The sequence below is a fragment of the Schistocerca americana genome, chromosome 4, assembly GCF_021461395.2.
Source record: "Schistocerca americana isolate TAMUIC-IGC-003095 chromosome 4, iqSchAmer2.1, whole genome shotgun sequence".
Classification (NCBI taxonomy): Eukaryota; Metazoa; Arthropoda; class Insecta; order Orthoptera; family Acrididae; genus Schistocerca; species Schistocerca americana.
Genome location: NC_060122.1, coordinates 303,769,695 through 303,787,134, shown reverse-complemented (window position 1 = coordinate 303,787,134; position 17,440 = coordinate 303,769,695). Strand labels below are relative to the sequence as shown.

Below are 17,440 nucleotides of genomic sequence, written 5' to 3'. Positions count from 1 at the left end.
CGAGGGGTTCCAGGCGCTACAGTCTGGAACCGCGCGACCGCTCCGGTCGCAGGTTCGAATCCTGTCTCGGGCATGGATGTGTGTGGTGTCCTTAGGTTAGTTAGGTTTAAGTATTTCTAACTTCTAGGGGACTGATGACCTCAGAAGTTAAGTCCCAAAGTGCTCAGAGCCATTTGAACCATTTTTTCGATCGCAGAAACCTCGCCTTTCGCTGTTAGTGCTCTTGCCGACGTTAAAAAAATTTTTTTTTTTGTCATCCGTCTTCTGAAAGGTTTGATGCGACGCGCCACGAATTCATCTCCAGTGCCAACCTCATCATCTGATCCTGTGCCAAACTCTTCATCTCAGGGTAGCACTTGCAACCTACGTCCTCAATTATCTGCTGGATGTATTCCAATCTCTGTCTTCCTCTGTAATTTTTGTCCTCTACAGCTCCCTCTAGTACCATGGAAGTCAGTCCCTGATATCAGATGTCCTATCATTCTATCGTGTCTCCTTATCAGTGTTTTCCACATATTCCTTTCCTCTCCGATTCTGCGTAGAACCACCTCTCCCTTACCTTATCAGTCCACCTAATTTTAAACATTCGTCTGTAGCACCACATCTCAAATCCTTCGATTCTCTTCTGTTCCGGTCTTCCCCATAGTTCACGTATCACTACCATACAATGCTGTACTCCAAGCGTATATTCCAGGCAATTTCTTCTTCAAATTAAGGCCTGTTAGATACTAGTAGACTTCTCTTGGCCGGGAATGCTCTTTTTCCCAGTGCTAGTCTGTTTTTGATGTCCTTGTTCCGTCCGTCATTGGTTATTTTGCTGCCTATGTGGCAGAATTCCTTAACTTGAGGTACTTCGTGATCATCCAACCTGATTTGTTTCTCGCTGTTCACATTTCTGATACTTCGCATTACTTTAGTCTTTCTTCGATTTACTCTCAGTCCATATTGTGTACTCATTAGACTGTCCATTCCGTTCAGCAGATCGCGTAATTCTTCTTCACTTTACTCATGTCATCAGCGAATCGTATCATTCATCTTTTTGCCTTGAGTTTTAATTCCACTCCTGAACATTTATTTCCATCATTGTTTCTTAATTGCGGAACTCACTTCTGAAAATAAGAATGTTACGGAGAAATGGCTTAGCAACAGCAAAGTGGATTTTTTTCCTGATTGTTAAGTGCACTATATTTGGCAAGTTCCTCGCCGATTAAAACTGTATACTCGACCCGGACTCGAACCTTTGAGGTGCTAGACCCAAAACATTTACAGAGAAACTTCTGTGAAATTTGAGAGTTAGGGGAAAAGTAGTCGCGAAAGTAATTACGCTGAAGGCAGGTCATGTGTGGTGTTTGCATAGCTCAATCAAGCTATTCCCCCTTCAGCTTTATACAAAATGTGTAGTGCCAACACGAAACACTTATCTACGCAAGAGAAATTGGGTGAGAGAAAAATTCACTTTTATTGCGAGAAATGCTACAAGTATGATAAATGTTGACCAAGTTTTGCGAGCAGACTGGAAATATTTTGCTTGGCTTCTTGGGCGCTTGACATTTTCCTCGCCAAACCAAAGGGCACTGATATGCAGCAATTTCTAGACATTGCAACCTTGAGGTCTTTAATTTCCCTAGGAACTAAACACCAAACACTAGTTTGTCTCTTGCATTCTGATATGTGGTCTCAAAACAGTCTGCATTTTAAGTCTATTTGTTTGTAACTTGATTTTACCAACTGTCTTGTTCCATCAGGTGCTTGTGTTACTGTCTACTGCATACTCTTGTCTGCAATCAACAATGAAGAGTATGCTTTAGTCAGCGATACAATCAACTGATGAAACGAGACAGTTGGCAAAATCGTGTTATGATACAAAGAAATTGTCTTAATATGCAGACCGTTTTGAGACCACAAATCAGAATGCAACAGGCACACATCAACGTTTGCTGTTACTTCGTGCTTTTTAAAAATGTCTGTTATAATTTTTAAATCAAGAGAACGAAAAGTTTTCTGCATATCGTTAGGTTTCGTATTTATACATTTAATAAAAAAGGCTCATATCACTTGCACTTACAAATATAAACAAATCCGTCATATCGTTAACGGAAATATCGTTTGTTCGTTCTTGTAACACACGTGAAATTCTTATGTTAGGAAAAAAAAGTTAAATCCTATAGCAATAGTTTGCAATTCTGTTGTTAAATTTCTCTAAAGTACCTCTAAAAGCAGTTCAAACAGAATACAACATAGCATAAGGAAAACCTGCTGGAAGAACAAAAAACAAATTGTTGTTTAAAAAGTGTTAGTGTGGATGCACAATGTCCATTGCTATAGTAGATATTTTTATCATGTTGCTATCGTTATTAATTCCTTATGTGATGTAACTATCTTAAAGGATGTAACAGTAGTGCTGATAGTTATTACAAATTTTTGTATACATTTGTAATTAACTGTGTTTCAGTTCAGTAAAATGTTTATATAAAAACTCAGTGGATAAGAGCATTACCCGCGAAAGGCAAGGTTACGATTTCGAATCCTAGTCCAGCACACATGTTTAATCTGTCATGTAGTTTCAGGAGAGAGAGAGACTCCGCTGCGGAGTGAAAGTTGCGGTCTGCGAATATTGGCTGTTTGTATCAGTTCCGCAATAAAACTTCAGAGTTCATTTTTAGTATTCCTCAGAATGATTTCATTTTCGCCAGAAGCTGTTCCTCCGTTTGCCGCATCGGTGCACGCCTCACAGATACAACCAAAGTTTCTAGCAGCAGCTGGCTTCTATACATTGCCCTCTGAACCCGGTGTTGGTTGTAGCATTCCGACACAGCGCACAGATTCAACTTTGTCAGCATCGTGTACAATAGTATATACAGCTGTCATCGATTAGGAGATAAATTTCCAACGCCACAGCGCTTTCCTAGATACTGTTCTGTTGAAAGTGGTATGCTCTCGCCGTCTCAGACTTGTGAACTAATTTAACCAGCCAGCTATAAAGGATGGGCAAATCAAAACTAGCTCCGAAAATGTCCTGCACCTTCAGAGAGGCACCCGTTACACACACGAAGTGACACATTTCCAGGTTCAAAAATGTTAGAAAATATATTTGAATCGAACTCTGAACCTTTCGATCATTAGTCTGGCGCTTCTCCACTCATCCACCGAGCCACACTCAACTCGTGTATATTGCATTAATCAGGACCAAATCATATTTTAGTACCAACTTTCTGCTACGTTTATGACATCACAAACTCCAGCTTTGTCATCGAAAGATTCCCAAATATGACTCCTGAAAGGCTTCGTTCTACTTCAGACATCGAATGAGTGGTCGTAGTATTGAGAGCAGAGAATTTTCGTTTGTCCTAAATGGCCGTCAGAAAAACCACTAAGGTTTCAGTTGCACGAGACTGTGCGGTTAAGTTCCCGTGAGTGTAGAATCTGCGACATTCGTCGGTGTTTTGCCAAATCTACGGGATCATGTGACGAATTTACTACTCAGAGATTTGATTAACCTGCAAAGATGATACTTACCGTTGTTTTGCATGTTGGATTTTGCCTCAGATTGGTAGTAATCTGGAGATTCGATCCCATGTTAATAAAGTACTCAGTTTTTCATTGTGCCAAAAGTAATCTTGATCTCAAACAGTCAAACATGTATGCGAAAAATAACAAAACCACTGGCGTCCCGATACCATTTTCAATTGTAGTTCCTCAAAAAAAACAGAGCTGTGTCGTCAACCGCAAAAAAATCCATTTCAGACCATACACATAACAGCCGTGTCACTCTTCAGACCAACTTCAGGTTGATGATTTTCATTTATATTTCGTAAAATTGTTTGGGGCCATCGTCTTGCTGTGTAGTGTAACCAGCACATTGTGTAAAAAAGCTGTTCAGGTGTTGTTTTCTTTGATAATAATTGAACTCCACTTTATTCTTTTCATATGTAAATGAAAGATACAATTTATTTACGAAACACGGGACATATGCATACAAATATCAGGTTCACACAATAAAAAGAGGAAAAATGATACTTAGACAATGTCTGAAAGACCCATGTTACAGTAGAGATTTTTGTCTTCTGCAGGTAATTCTCTACTACTACGGTAACACCAGGGGTGGCAAGTTGTTCGGGGAGAAACACTGAAGAATCGTCTTGAGGAGCAGAAACTAATCTTCCACTTTAATATTGCTGTTGTCAAATGATTGAAAACTGAAAGCGTATTCCACATTTTTGTCTTAAGTTACGTGGTATTCGCAAAACTTTGTCAAAATGGTGTGGTATTAAATTTACTTTATATTAAAATTTTATACATTTAATATTAAAAAAGTTGTCTCCCGCGTTTCCATGTGTCCACGAGACGGGAGTGGGGCGGAAGTAACTTTATCCACTCTGTTTTGGCTCACGTTAATTGGAAGGCAAGACCTTTCGATCTGTAATTGCTGGTGATCACAGAACTGTCGGTGACCGTTAGAGAAGCTTCTCGGCTTGGAGGACGCCAAGAAGGCAGGGATACATTCCTGGGAGGTAGCTGGCGCTTCGCCCGTGTCAACCTTACAGCGACTGCATAGACTACTTTCTTTTTCAACTTTTATTTCAACTGTTGTTTGATACAACGTGAACTTGAACATTAGTGCATTTTCCTCCAAATTTCAGTGCTTAATATTAGTTTTCGTTGCCTTGTAAATATTAAATGCCGAATATATAACAATTGAGGAGTGCAATTTCGGTTGTTACTATTGTTACAATTACGGTACTGCCCTTCTTGTTAATCTACACACTTATGATTAGCTTCGATTAATCAATGTGGAAAATGACTGCTTGATTCGCACCTACAAATAGGATTCAATAATAGGCTTCCAAAGCCACATGATATGGCACCAACTACGTTGAGTTTCATTTGTTAGCGGAAGGCATGCAAGGTCTTCACCATATTATGACGGACAACAACAATCGGGCTGTCAGCTTAAAAGAAAATTGTTTTTATTGTAGTCGGACACCTGTTACTAGCTGTTTTGACTAACAGAGCATTCTCTCATTTCAGCCCAAAGTCGCCTCCCAACAGCCCGAACACGGAACCTTCGACCGACGACGACCTCAAGGGCGTCTACATAAACTACTGCTACAAGGTAAGGATCACTTTCCAACTTCCAGCTGTCTACTTCGTAGGATCCATATGGAAGTGTCTCAGCGAGGGTGAAGCGTAGACTTGTGTTTCTCCTCGCTATAAAGAAAAAAAATTGCTCAATTTGACAATCGTAGCAGTTGAGACCCCCCAAAGACTATCGCTAGTAACAAAATCTAACGATGTTTCGGAGGCTCTAAAGTTTGCTTCGGTGTCTAGCAAGCACAGTTCAAGCTAAATAGCAAAAAAAATGTAAACTATTATTTGTATCCCCATTCATCAACAGAATAAATACAAAAATATGTAAATAAAGCTGTAGATCAGTTATGTTACCGATACTTTCTTTGCAGAACCGTTGCCGTTGGTGTAACCCATTGACGGACTTCGGGAAAAAGTTTTTGCCATCGAATTCCTCAAGAATCAACTAGCCATTACTTGATTAACTTTTCCTCCAGGCACCTTTATTTCCACTTTTTGATGTTGTTCATTACTAAAATAGAACAAACATCTTCATAGCACAAGTGATATCTTCCAGAGAAATAAAGCGGATACATTAACCGCTATAGAAGTCGCCTTGAACTCAAGATAAAGCATTTCTAAGAATGGATTGAAAGTTGAGATCAGGGATCGCTGACGTTTAAGGGGCATCTAAGTTGAACTCAAGATAAATAGCAACTCTCCTGTATTTAAGGGAAACATGTTCCTCTCTAGAGTTTTTAAAGGAAAAACAAATTAAGAAATATCAATTTCAGGATATAAGGTCGCCGAGCTGAGAGAGAATCCTGACAGACCAGCTACTCATCTGAAGGATACCGTGGGAGGATAGGGACAGGGAGCATCGAAATGTAAAAATATTGGGAAGCTTTGTACACTGAAAAAATTCCATTTGAATAACTTTCTGTAGGCTAGCCATGTGTCTACGACAATAATAAAATTGAAACACTTAGTAACGCACCGAAATAGTAGGAACTTTATATGTAGTTAACATTCTTGGTCAGTAATTTAAAATGGGTAACGGTTCCAACTTAAAGTACAATTGTTCTAAGATTTTATCACGAACACTATGATTTCTTATAACTGTATTCTCTCCAAATCGTGAAGTTTTTCGAGAAATTTGTAGATTATTTTTCGCGTTTTTATGTCTTTTGTTGTGATTGTACAGACCATCGCGTGAGACGTGCAGTACGTAAATTATGCAAATTGCTGCGGGTTTTTTCCCCGAAAAGTTTGGACGCAGCAGGGCGAGTGACTAAGTCACAGTTGCAGGGGTGATGGAGATGGGGAGGGTGGGGGGAGTAGGGAGAGTGTGGTGGTGCAGTCACGGGGGACTGCGGCGAGCTGATGGAGCGAGTAAACAGATTCCTCTTCAGACTGTGACCTCGCATCGTTCTTAGCGTACGTAGCTGGCTGGGTACCCTGGTGGTGAGTCAGCTGCGTCAGTACTGCTCCACCCAGTTCCAAGAATACGCAGTTCTGTCAATGTACTGCAAATGTGGAAATGTCATTAACATTTACCTAATCTGACTCTCTGTACCGAGTAAGTTACTCTGCAATGTTCATTGGTTAATAACGCGTTTCCCACTCTTCGCGCATGAACGGACTAACTGCAAAACGTGACAAAGTAATTATTCCATGAAAGTTTTGGTTCACGAACGTATCCTTCGTGCCCACCTTTTGAGAATATCGTAGCCTAATCTGGTACTTTATATTTTAAATTTTTGTGAAAAGTATTTATTTTTAATGATTGCTTATATCACGTAGCTTTTTAAATTTTTTCAGTAAAAATTCATCCAAAACTTTGTCTTATTTGTGAATGTGACTTTTCACATCAAATGTCATATTCATATTTTCAGGTTTAGGATTCTTTTTACACATCTATATGATTTTAAAAGGTATGTCGTGAATGAAAATCAACAATAATTAACTAAATTTGTATTTTTAAAATTTTCTGCTCTGGTCATAAAGTAACCCTTCACTCTGTAGCCATTACTGAAAATACGTTGGTGTCGCTGAAATGGTGCTAAGATATTTTCGGGTTCTGTACCGTACCCACACACCAGTACATTGCTAAATACAAAGTATACCCTCCAGCCCCCCCCCCCCCCCCCCCCCCCCCCAAGGCATTACGCGTTATGGAAAATGCGTTGGTATTGCTTGGGTTAAGCTACTTCCTAACGTAAGTTGTAGGCTCAGTATTGCCTTGCATGTTCCTATGTTTATCCGGAAGCGAAACTGATCTTCCCCGAGATCGGCTTCTGCCAGCTTTTCCATTAGTCTGCAAATAAGTCGTGTCAGTACGTTGCACCGTGACTGAAATGATGCGGTAATATTCACATCTTTCGGTAAAATACAGGGTTATTACAAATGACTGAAGCGACTTCACAGCTCTACAATAACTTTATTATTTGAGATATTTTCACAATGCTTTGCACACACATACAAAAACTCAGTTTTTTAGGCATTCACAGATGTTCGATATGTGCCCCTTTAGTGATTCGGCAGACATCAAGCCGATAATCAAGTTCCTCCCACACTCGGCGCAGCATGTCCCCATCAATGAGTTCGAAAGCATCGTTGATGCGAGCTCGCAGTTCTGGCACTTTCTTGGTAGAGAAGGTTTAAACACTGAATCCTTCACATGACCCCACAGAAAGAAATCGCATGGGGTTAAGTCAGGAGAGCGTGGAGGTCATGACATGAATTGCTGATCATGATCTCCACCACGACCGATCCATCGGTTTTCCAATCTCCTGTTTAAGAAATGCCGAACATCATGATGGAAGTGCAGTGGAGCAGCATCCTGTTGAAGGATGAAGTCGGCGCTGTCGGTCTCCAGTTGTGGCATGAGCCAATTTTCCAGCATGTCCAGATACACGTGTCCTGCAACGTTTTTTTCGCAGAAGAAAAAGGGGCCGTAAACTTTAAACCGTGGGATTGCACAAAACACGTTAACTTTTGGTGAATTGCGAATTTGCTGCACGAATGCGTCAGGATTCTCTACCGCCCACATTCGCACATTGTGTCTGTTCACTTCACCATTAAGAAAAAATATTGCTTCATCACTGAAAACAAGTTTCGCACTGAACGCATCCTCTTCCATGAGCTGTTGCAACCGCGCCGAAAATTCAAAGCGTTTGACTTTGTCATTGGGTGTCAGGGCTTGTAGCAATTGTAAACGGTAAGGCTTCTGCTTTAGCCTTTTCCGTAAGATTTTCCAAACCGTCGGCTGTGGTACGTTTAGCTCCCTGCTTGCTTTATTCGTCGACTTCCGCGGGCTACGCGTGAAACTTGCCCGCACGCGTTCAACCGTTTCTTCACTCACTGCACGCCCCTTACAGAGGCATCCAGAAGCTTTAAACTGCGCATACCATCGCCGAATGGAGTTAGCAGTTGGTGGATCTTTGTTGAACTTCGTCCTGAAGTGTCGTTGCACTGTTATGACTGACTGATGTGAGTGCATTTCAAGCACGACATACGCTTTGTCGGCTCCTGTCGCCATTTTGTCTCACTGCGCTCTCGAGCGCTCTGGCGGCAGAAACCTGAAGTGCGGCTTCAGCCGAAGAAAACTTTGAGTTTTTCTACGTATCTGTAGTGTGTCGTGATCATATATCAGTCAATGGAGCTACAGTGAATTTATGAAATCGCTTCAATCATTTGTAATAGCCCTGTACACATCTGTCAACACTTGCAGTCTTCGACACTGATGTTATTTATGATTCTTCTTCAAGTCTGCCGCTATTTCGCCTTTATATCTTCCATAGCAGGTGGAATGTAAGGTTTATAATCGAAGCAGGAACCAGTAAAAGCACTGTTTTAAAAAGTTTATTTAACTCAAACAATTACAGGTTTCAGATTTATTACAAATCCATCTTCAGAAGGCTCTTAAGGCTTCCCTTTCTTTCCTGCTATTGTTTTGTCACTCATGTGAAGTTGGGCCACGTTTCGCAGAATGTTAAACGTATGTGTAGCCATTAAACATACAATGGTGCGTTTCATAACAGTTTTCATGGAATTAAACAGCACTTTCACAATGCATGGGCAAAAATGTGTTAACTTAATAAAGCGAAACACAAATACAGGACTAATTCGTCACCAGAAACAACCACCAATGCACCACATTTGTAACGAACAAAAAACGAGGTCCCAGCAGCAAATAAAGGAAAACTACATGAGCCGTGTGTGTGTGTGTGTGTGTGTGTGTGTGTGTGTGTGTGTGTGTGTGAAAATTTAAACTTTCATTATAATACTCCTTCAATCTTCAGTTGTACTACCAACACAACTGTTGCTTTCTCTAAATATGTTAAATTAAGCCAGAGGCAAAACCATAATCAGTAATGATGACAGCAGTGCAGCAAAAAACTATTTTCGTTCCCTCCCCCTTCTGTGCGAGCGCGTGTTTTTCGCGCACGTGCGCACTCTTGACACATCTTGTCTGCCGCGCAGCTCCCCCTCGTCACGCCGCTGTGCGCCTTGGGCAGTTCCATGTTGCCAGCCAAGAAACAAAAGCAGAGAAATGTAAAAAGAGCCAAGTTGCACTCCTTCTAAAACTGCCAGCAGTCTAATTGCAGAGTGTTTGGCGTGAACTTCAAAGCCCGGCGTGTGGATGCGACGTGATTGTTAGACTTAAATGGGACTTTCGACCTCACTTCCATTACATTCCTCCGTGATAAGGGAAAAAGGACGAAAACAGAGAAAATGATTTTCTACACGGAAGCCTTCGCGGCGTAGAAAAGTTTGTAAATCTTTCCGAGTATAGCGACATCGTGTGGGGCAGGGATATAAACCACCCTTTTGCTGGACCGTCGATTTGCTACACTGGTTAGCCTGGGAATAGTTTCCGGCGTTTTTTGTTTTTTTCCTTATTATTCTACTCATTTCCAGACTGGTATCCTACGTACGCTGTTGCCACCTTTCAGGTAGCTACTTATATGAATATGGTGTCTGTTCTTTCAGACATGTGAGAAGGAACAGACATCACTGATAACCTGCAGCCGTCTAGAACGAAATTAGAATTATATTAATACCTTAAGCTGCCGAGGGGCTGCATACATGGCAGACGCTCTATCCATCTGAGCCACCGAGGGCACAGAGGATAGTCCGACTGCAGGGACTATCTGACGCACGCCTCCCGCGAGACCCACATTCTCACCTCGTATGTCCACACACTACGTCCCTACTCAACACAGTCATTACTCGTGGAAGACATTCTTACCAAGTCCTGTAAGAGTTCGGGGAATGTGTGTGCATCCGCAAAGGAGGAGTAGGTCATGGCCGGTATTGCCAGAACTATATACTTACATGGATATGGTGTCTGTTCTTTCGGACATGTTCGGTGTGTGTTGGGGTGGGACACTACAAATGTAGTGTGTGGACATAAAAGTTGAGAATGTGCGTCTCGCGGGAGGCGTGCGTGAGATAGTCCCTGCAGTCGCACTATCCTCTGTGCCCTCGGTGGCTCAGGTGGATAGAGCGTCTGCCATGTAAGCAGGAGATCTCGGGTTAGTCCCGGTCGGGGCACACATTTTCACCAGTTCCCGTTGATAAATACAGACGCCCATAAACAGCTGAAGGTATTAATATAATTCTAATTTCAGGTTGGTTGTGTGTGTGTGTGTGTGTGTGTGTGTGTGTGTGTGTGTGTGTGTGTGTGTGTTATGGAAAATGCGCGCAAAGATTAAGATTGTAACATACCTACAGTAAAAAGAGACACTTCGCTTTTGACCTTCACTCACACGTAGGGTTCATGAATGCGTATTCAACTTCGATTAACCTTATAAAAAATGCCAAAAAAATGTTTTTGGCGCATATGGGAGCTTTGGAAGCTGAAATGATTGTAATCTGGGACAGAATAAACTTTGGGTGCCCATACTACAATATTGTGGCCCAGTACTTTACTAATATATCTCTAACTGTACAAATCGCACCCGAAGGCGTCATAGCAAACTGCTGATCTCGTGCAAGCGAGCGGCGACCTATTAGGAAGTTTTCGGAGTCGGGCTAAAGGCCAGATCAGATATGCATATAACTAATGCGATTTGGCTGCTAACTCCGCTTTTCCTGTAACAGAAATACACTGAAACTATCTACAGTTCAGCTTCAGTTTTTAAACTTACTTGAAACCAGCTCACTAGTAACAAGGAAAGAAATAGCGTGCCAATCGTAATGCACAAAATCACATAATTCATTTCAAAGACAAGGAACAAAGAACATGCAAGCTTTAAGGAAATTCAGAAAATTATCCTACAAGTGGAACAGCAAGAGGAAGACTGAGCTACTAAAATGATTTGCTAGTAGAGTTAAAGAAGTATGAGGTAAGTAAGTCATTTACGAGGGGATAACGTGGTAGCTGTGCGTAAGAGAATAAAGACTGATGCCGAGCAGAAATTTGATGCTACGTTGACACGCTAACTCTGTTGGTAAAACTGGTAAGGACGATAAGTTAGTTTCCAGGACCACGATGGAATTGTGTATTGGTGTGGCGGTACAATCGTAGAAAAATTTTGTGGCAGTGGAGATGAATAAGACAGAGTATGCGTTGAGAAAAACCGTCGGTAACTTGCAAAGCAATTGGATAGCGAAGTTTAATCCACCTCCCCTCCCCCTGCTATCCGATGAAGTGTGTCACGAAGAACGTGATGTGGTTTCGTGTACTAACACACTGACGAGAGATTGTGTATTTAACCCCGCACACATTCTGTGGCCAGAATATAAATACTACCACCTTTACTTCCCTTCGTGACAAGTTCTTGTAGCAACGTACCTCCGCTAACAGAAGTCCAAACGTCATCTTTGGTCAAAACTACGCCAGATTAAGAGGTTTAGTGACCTCTGCCGCAATCCACGAACCAGATTCCAAACTGCGCACTGTCAACATTTGTGACCATACTTTTTTCACCGTCGGCAGTATAATGGCTAGTGTAACAGGAAATAGTATTTCTTTGAGTGAGTGTGACAGTTTTACGTCACTTTATTCGTCGTTGGTGCTACAAATTAGTGCTCAGAGAAGATGTCTAAATGTTTCTCCGCTTAACGCCTGCCGTGTTCCGTTGTATGTTACCACCAGTACTAACCTAAGTTTGCGTGTCCCACTTGCATATGTGTAACCCCCTCCCCCCATATGTTGGTGGATTGTTTGTCGTTTATCTCGCCCGAAAAGTAATTACGCTTGTATCAGAACAAACTCTTGTATGTAAAGAGAAATTAACGTAATACTTTAAAGCTATGTGTACTTGATGATAAGGACGAACAGAAAGTTTATGAATGGTAACACTGTTGCGGAGTCTGTTGTACAAAATGTAAACATTCTAAGGATAATGTTGCTACCCACATGTACTGGTGTCTTAATGCTGTTCACGCAACGATTACGCTTCATAACAACCTTCTTTAGACAGTGTAATGCTTGTTTGTGTTTAAAAACGAGTGAACGATGGAACTGCCCCTCCATGAAAATGTTGGCCTGTTGGGAGTAACTGTAAGGTAAACAACTGGTCACAAAAAGTTATTTTTCGTTGCATAAGTTCGGCATTGAAAACGTAGCGAAATAAAGTCTCTGATATAAGAATTGTGTCCTCCTGGAGGTTTTCTTGCACTGAAAAAAAAATCAAGAGAACACACTATCGTTCTCCTTCGTTCACCTTGACATAACAAAGCCGTTACTTAAATTGAAGACTTTCGACGGCTATCCTTAGCCACTGCGCTAGGTTGCCCATTGGGTAACTGTACTGCTATTTGCAGTGTGTGTCATTTGGATATAGGCTTTGTTCAGTTCAAAGACATCAGGACGCTAACATATAACCACCTCGCTTTGTTCAGTGTTGTCAAACGTTTTAGAAATTGACTTCTTAAAAATTAAGCATAATGTATTTATTTTTTGTCTCGAAACCGTAGAAGCATGTCACTGAAGTTTCTTCATGTGCGAAAAGGGCAGGGTGTTTCCACCAACAGTGGATAACTTAGGAATTACTTTATTTTTATTTTGCCTCCTGATTGTTTACTTACCAGTTAATTGTGATGTTAACGTATCGCAATCTCATGTTGTATGGACCTTCTGTTTAGTAATGAGTAAAACTGAATACTGACTGCGCGAGACTGGATCCGGATACTATTCACGGTTGTTCTAGCGCTATTTTTGCTCGATTAACACGACTGAACAAGTGTGATTAGAGAATTCTTCATATATTGCAAAGACACACATACTAAAAGAATAATTCGCGTTAATCGAAGAAGTCGCGTTAACCGCGCAAAAATAGCGTTGGAACATCCGTGAATGGTATCCTGGATTTTATGTAAATAATCACACTGTTTACATGTTTCCTTATATTTTGGTTTGGTTTTGTATCATAGTTTCTGATGATGGCTGTTGGGCTAACTGCGTTAAGTCTTCATTGATAAATTTCGATACATACTGAATTGTTGTAAAAGTGCTTCCATGATGACTAACCTCTTTTCAAATTTCATATTTTTTCTTTGGCTATTAGGTTAGTTGTAGGTAAGATATATTGGAAATTTGAGGACCTTGTGTGTCAAGGTGGAAAGTATCGAATCAGTTAGTTTCAAAAATTCGCCTTCTGCAAAAAACTTCTTTGTTCTTTACCGAAACATCTTAAGACACCTGTTATTTTTAGTGGGTCTAGATCCATTACTGTAAAGAACAGCACAAATTTGTTGATATAGTTTTTTAGTACGAGACTAAGTTACAAATGAATGCTGTCAAGCCATAAAACACACGAAACCAGGCCAGCCTGTATAATTGTCTCTTTAGAGTTAATGTAGTTTCAGCTTAGTAATCACGACAAAATGGGACTGCACACGGTACAGTTAAAGCCTAAACTAGTGTACCAACCACGAATTTTTGTACAATATTTTACAGAAATAGACCCACAGACACTCAGATACTGAAACATTGTGTATTGTGGAAGGCAAATTTTTAGAAGCTCAAAGTAAGCTGCAAACATCGATAACGCTAACGCGAGATTCAAACGGCAACAAGAAGACTAAAACACGCAATTACATGTCTTGAAAAGTCTGCAATTTTTCTACATAATCGTTTCCGTAAAGTCGTTAAAGCTTTAACACCTAATTGTTAGATGGCTTTCTCCAAACATTACCTAAGTTGGGAGGACAGAGATGCCTGACGGGAAGGAGGTCGCTAACATTGAAATGACGCAGGTGGAAAGTTGTCAACGGTGAAGAAGGCTTACCTGCCCACATAGCGGCGATCCTGCGCTCTATCCAACCGCAGCTGCGGCTTGCAGCTGGCGAATCTCAAGGCCAGCTGGCCCGCAGGAAGCGTGTCCAATTCGCGGTTCTTTTTTGTGCGGTCGCTGCTGCTGTCCGGAGCAGAAGGCCCACGGGTAGGCACCACTTCCGCCCGACTCACTCAATTTCCTCTGGTCGCACGATCTCGCGGTCAACGGTAACGTCCGAGCTACACAAGTATGTGCAAGGGTCATGTTTCGGATCTAGTACACTAGCGACTTTGTCTCTCTTGACTGTCCTCGGTAGGCAAATCTACTGCAGCGCCTCCGGTACAGGTGCGGAAAATAAACGTGGCCTTCAGAACAGATTTCCAGGGTACAGATACACGTCAGGGGAAACGAAATACAATACTAACCTGGTTAAATTTGATGTTGGAAGTGACCACCAATCCACTCTTGGCAATTTTGGACCCGGGTCAGCAAGTTGTTGCAGGTAGATTGAAACTGAACTGCGGGAATTACTGCACTCTCATCCGAAATACTGTTGCAGTTCTTGAAGACTGAGGGTTGTTGCGATGCACCGTAGACTTGAGGGCTCTACTCAGAAAGTAATAGCTCACTGACAGAACAGCTAGGGTTGCAACCACACGGACCTCTGCTAACAACTGTCAGGCATGAAGATTTTGTAAATGTGCTTCGGTCGGCTGTTTGGGAAGTTGCTCCATTCTATTGGAGTGTGGTTATACGCATACATTCATGCCCAGTTGTATACACTCGTCCGGGTCACTTTTATTTGCCCCACTCTGTATACCCCACGGGGAAGAAATAAGACACGGCCGACCTATTCACCTCATATTTGACAGGTCGCTTGTGCACAAACTAAAATCGGAGGCTTCGGATCCACTATCGGAAGAGAGAGAAAGCAGCACCGAGGCGGAGGTGCCAGACGTAAAAGAAAATTGTATATGAAGATAGTAACTGTTCCCGAAAGAACAGATACCATTGATGATCGACCAGCTTTCTAGAATAAATAATTGAAACCCTCAGCTGCCGACAGGTGCTGTTGATATGCCTCGATGGGGACAGATGAAAATGTGTGCCCCGACCGGGACTCACCCGGGATCTCCTGCTTACATGGCAGACACTCTATACATTTTTTTTTTTTTTTTTTTAATTTCGTTCGTTGTTGATCGTTGTTTGGTCGTTGCGGACGTCACGTGACATCCACTAAAGTTCGTGTGTTGATCCTTTCACTCACTTTTTTTTTTATTACAGAGGCCAACCAGCTCTGACCGAACACGCTGAGCTACCGTGCCGGCTCCATCTGAGCCACCGAGGACAAAGATGGAAAGCGCGACTGCAGGACCTTATCCCTTGCACGCTTCCCGTGAGACCCACATTCCCAACTGTCCACACTCTACATACGTAATGTTCCTAATAGATATTTGCCTATTGACTCTTTACTCGCGCCAACTAAGGTGACGATTCCCGTAAGAGTTCAGGCAACATGTGCGCATTCGCACAGGCGAAGGTCAAGGAAGGCCTGCAGTCGCACTTCTCATTTGTGTCCTCGGAGGCTCAGATGGATAGAGCGTCTGCCATGTAAGCAGGAGATCCCGGGTTCGAGTCCCGGTCGGAGCACACATTTTCAGCTGTCCCCATCGAGGTATATCAACACCCGTCGGCAGCTGAGGGCTTCAATTATCATTTATAAAAGAAAATTGGTACGTGTGTTTCTACGTATGAAGGATCATGCGCTAGTAGCGCCACTATGAGGATGCAAATCAGATTTGCTTTAAATACACGCTGAACGGTCGTGAGCGTTTCCTTTGAGATGGGACGTGGGGAGTTGTTGGCCAAGAATGCCTTTAAGGCGACAGACTCCAGTACCAACACGTCACTGAGTTTAAGTGGGATCGTGTCGTAGGGCTACGAGAAGCTAGATGTTTTTTTCTGAGATATTGCAGAAAGACTCGTAAGGAACATAGCCACTGTACGTGACTGCTGGCAGCGGTGGTCACGAGAATGTTCGGTCGCAAGCAGCCCGGGCTCCGGGCGGCCACATTCTACTACTGAGACGGAAGACCAGCGTGTTCCACGTGTGGCTGTGGCATAGCGTAGTGCATCTGCAGTAGCAATTTGAACAGCAGTTGGCACCACAATGACACAATGAACTGCTTAAAATCGGTTACTTAAAGGACAGCTCCGAACCAAATGCCCTGTAGCGTGCATTGCACTAACCCCTAACTACCGCCATTTCAGACTTCAGTTTTGTCAAGCGAGAGTTCATTGGAGGGCAGGGTAGAGTCTGTTGTCTTTTCTGAGGAAAGCTGATTCTGTCTCGGTGTCAGTGATGGCCAGTTGGCCTATAACCAACCTGTCTGCGTGCTTGACAATTTGGACCTACACCTGGAGTTACGAACCAGGGTGTGATTTCTTACGCCAGCAGGAGGAATCTCGTGGTTATCCCTCGCACCCTCACTACAAATTTGTACGTCAGTCTGATGATTCGAACCGTTGTACTGCCATTCATGAACAGCATTCCAACAGGATAACGCTCGCCCACATACAGCTGCTGTAACTCAACATGCTCGATATATAGCGTCGACATGTTTTTGCCTGCTCGATCTCTAAATCTGTCTGCAATCTGGCACATATGGGACATAATTAGACAAAAAGTCCGGCATCGTACACGTACAGCATTATCCGTCTCTGTATTGACCAAGTGGAACAGGCATGGCACTCCATCCCACAAACTGATATCAAGCACTTGCACAACAAAAAATGGTTCAAATAGCTCTGAGCACTATGGGACTCAACTGCTGAGGTCATTAGTCCCCTAGAACTTAGAACTAGTTAAACCTAACTAACCTAAGGACATCACACACATCCATGCCCGAGGCAGGATTCGAACCTGCGACCGTAGCGGTCTTCGCAGTTCCAGACTGCAGCGCCAGAACCGCGCGGCCACTTCGGCCGGCACTTGCACAACACAATGTATGCACGTTTGAATGCTTGCATTCAACATTCTGACGGTTAGTGTACCAGCGTTTCACATTTGCAATGGCTTATCTCGCGCTTACAATTACCTATGATCTTGCAATGTTAATCGCGTAGCCGGCCGCTGTGACGGT

General features: G+C 42.4%; 1 protein-coding gene across 2 annotated transcripts in view; it reads left to right on the top strand.

Annotated features, from left to right (window-relative positions):
* Positions 1 to 17,440, top strand: part of LOC124613190 (BCL2/adenovirus E1B 19 kDa protein-interacting protein 3) — a 307,270-nt gene that overhangs the window by 239,260 nt on the left and 50,570 nt on the right. For both annotated transcript variants that reach the window (XM_047141841.1, XM_047141843.1), the window contains one exon: positions 5,029 to 5,113. In XM_047141841.1, coding sequence (XP_046997797.1) covers positions 5,029 to 5,113 — 85 coding nt within the window. The remainder of the gene's footprint in view (positions 1 to 5,028; positions 5,114 to 17,440) is intronic.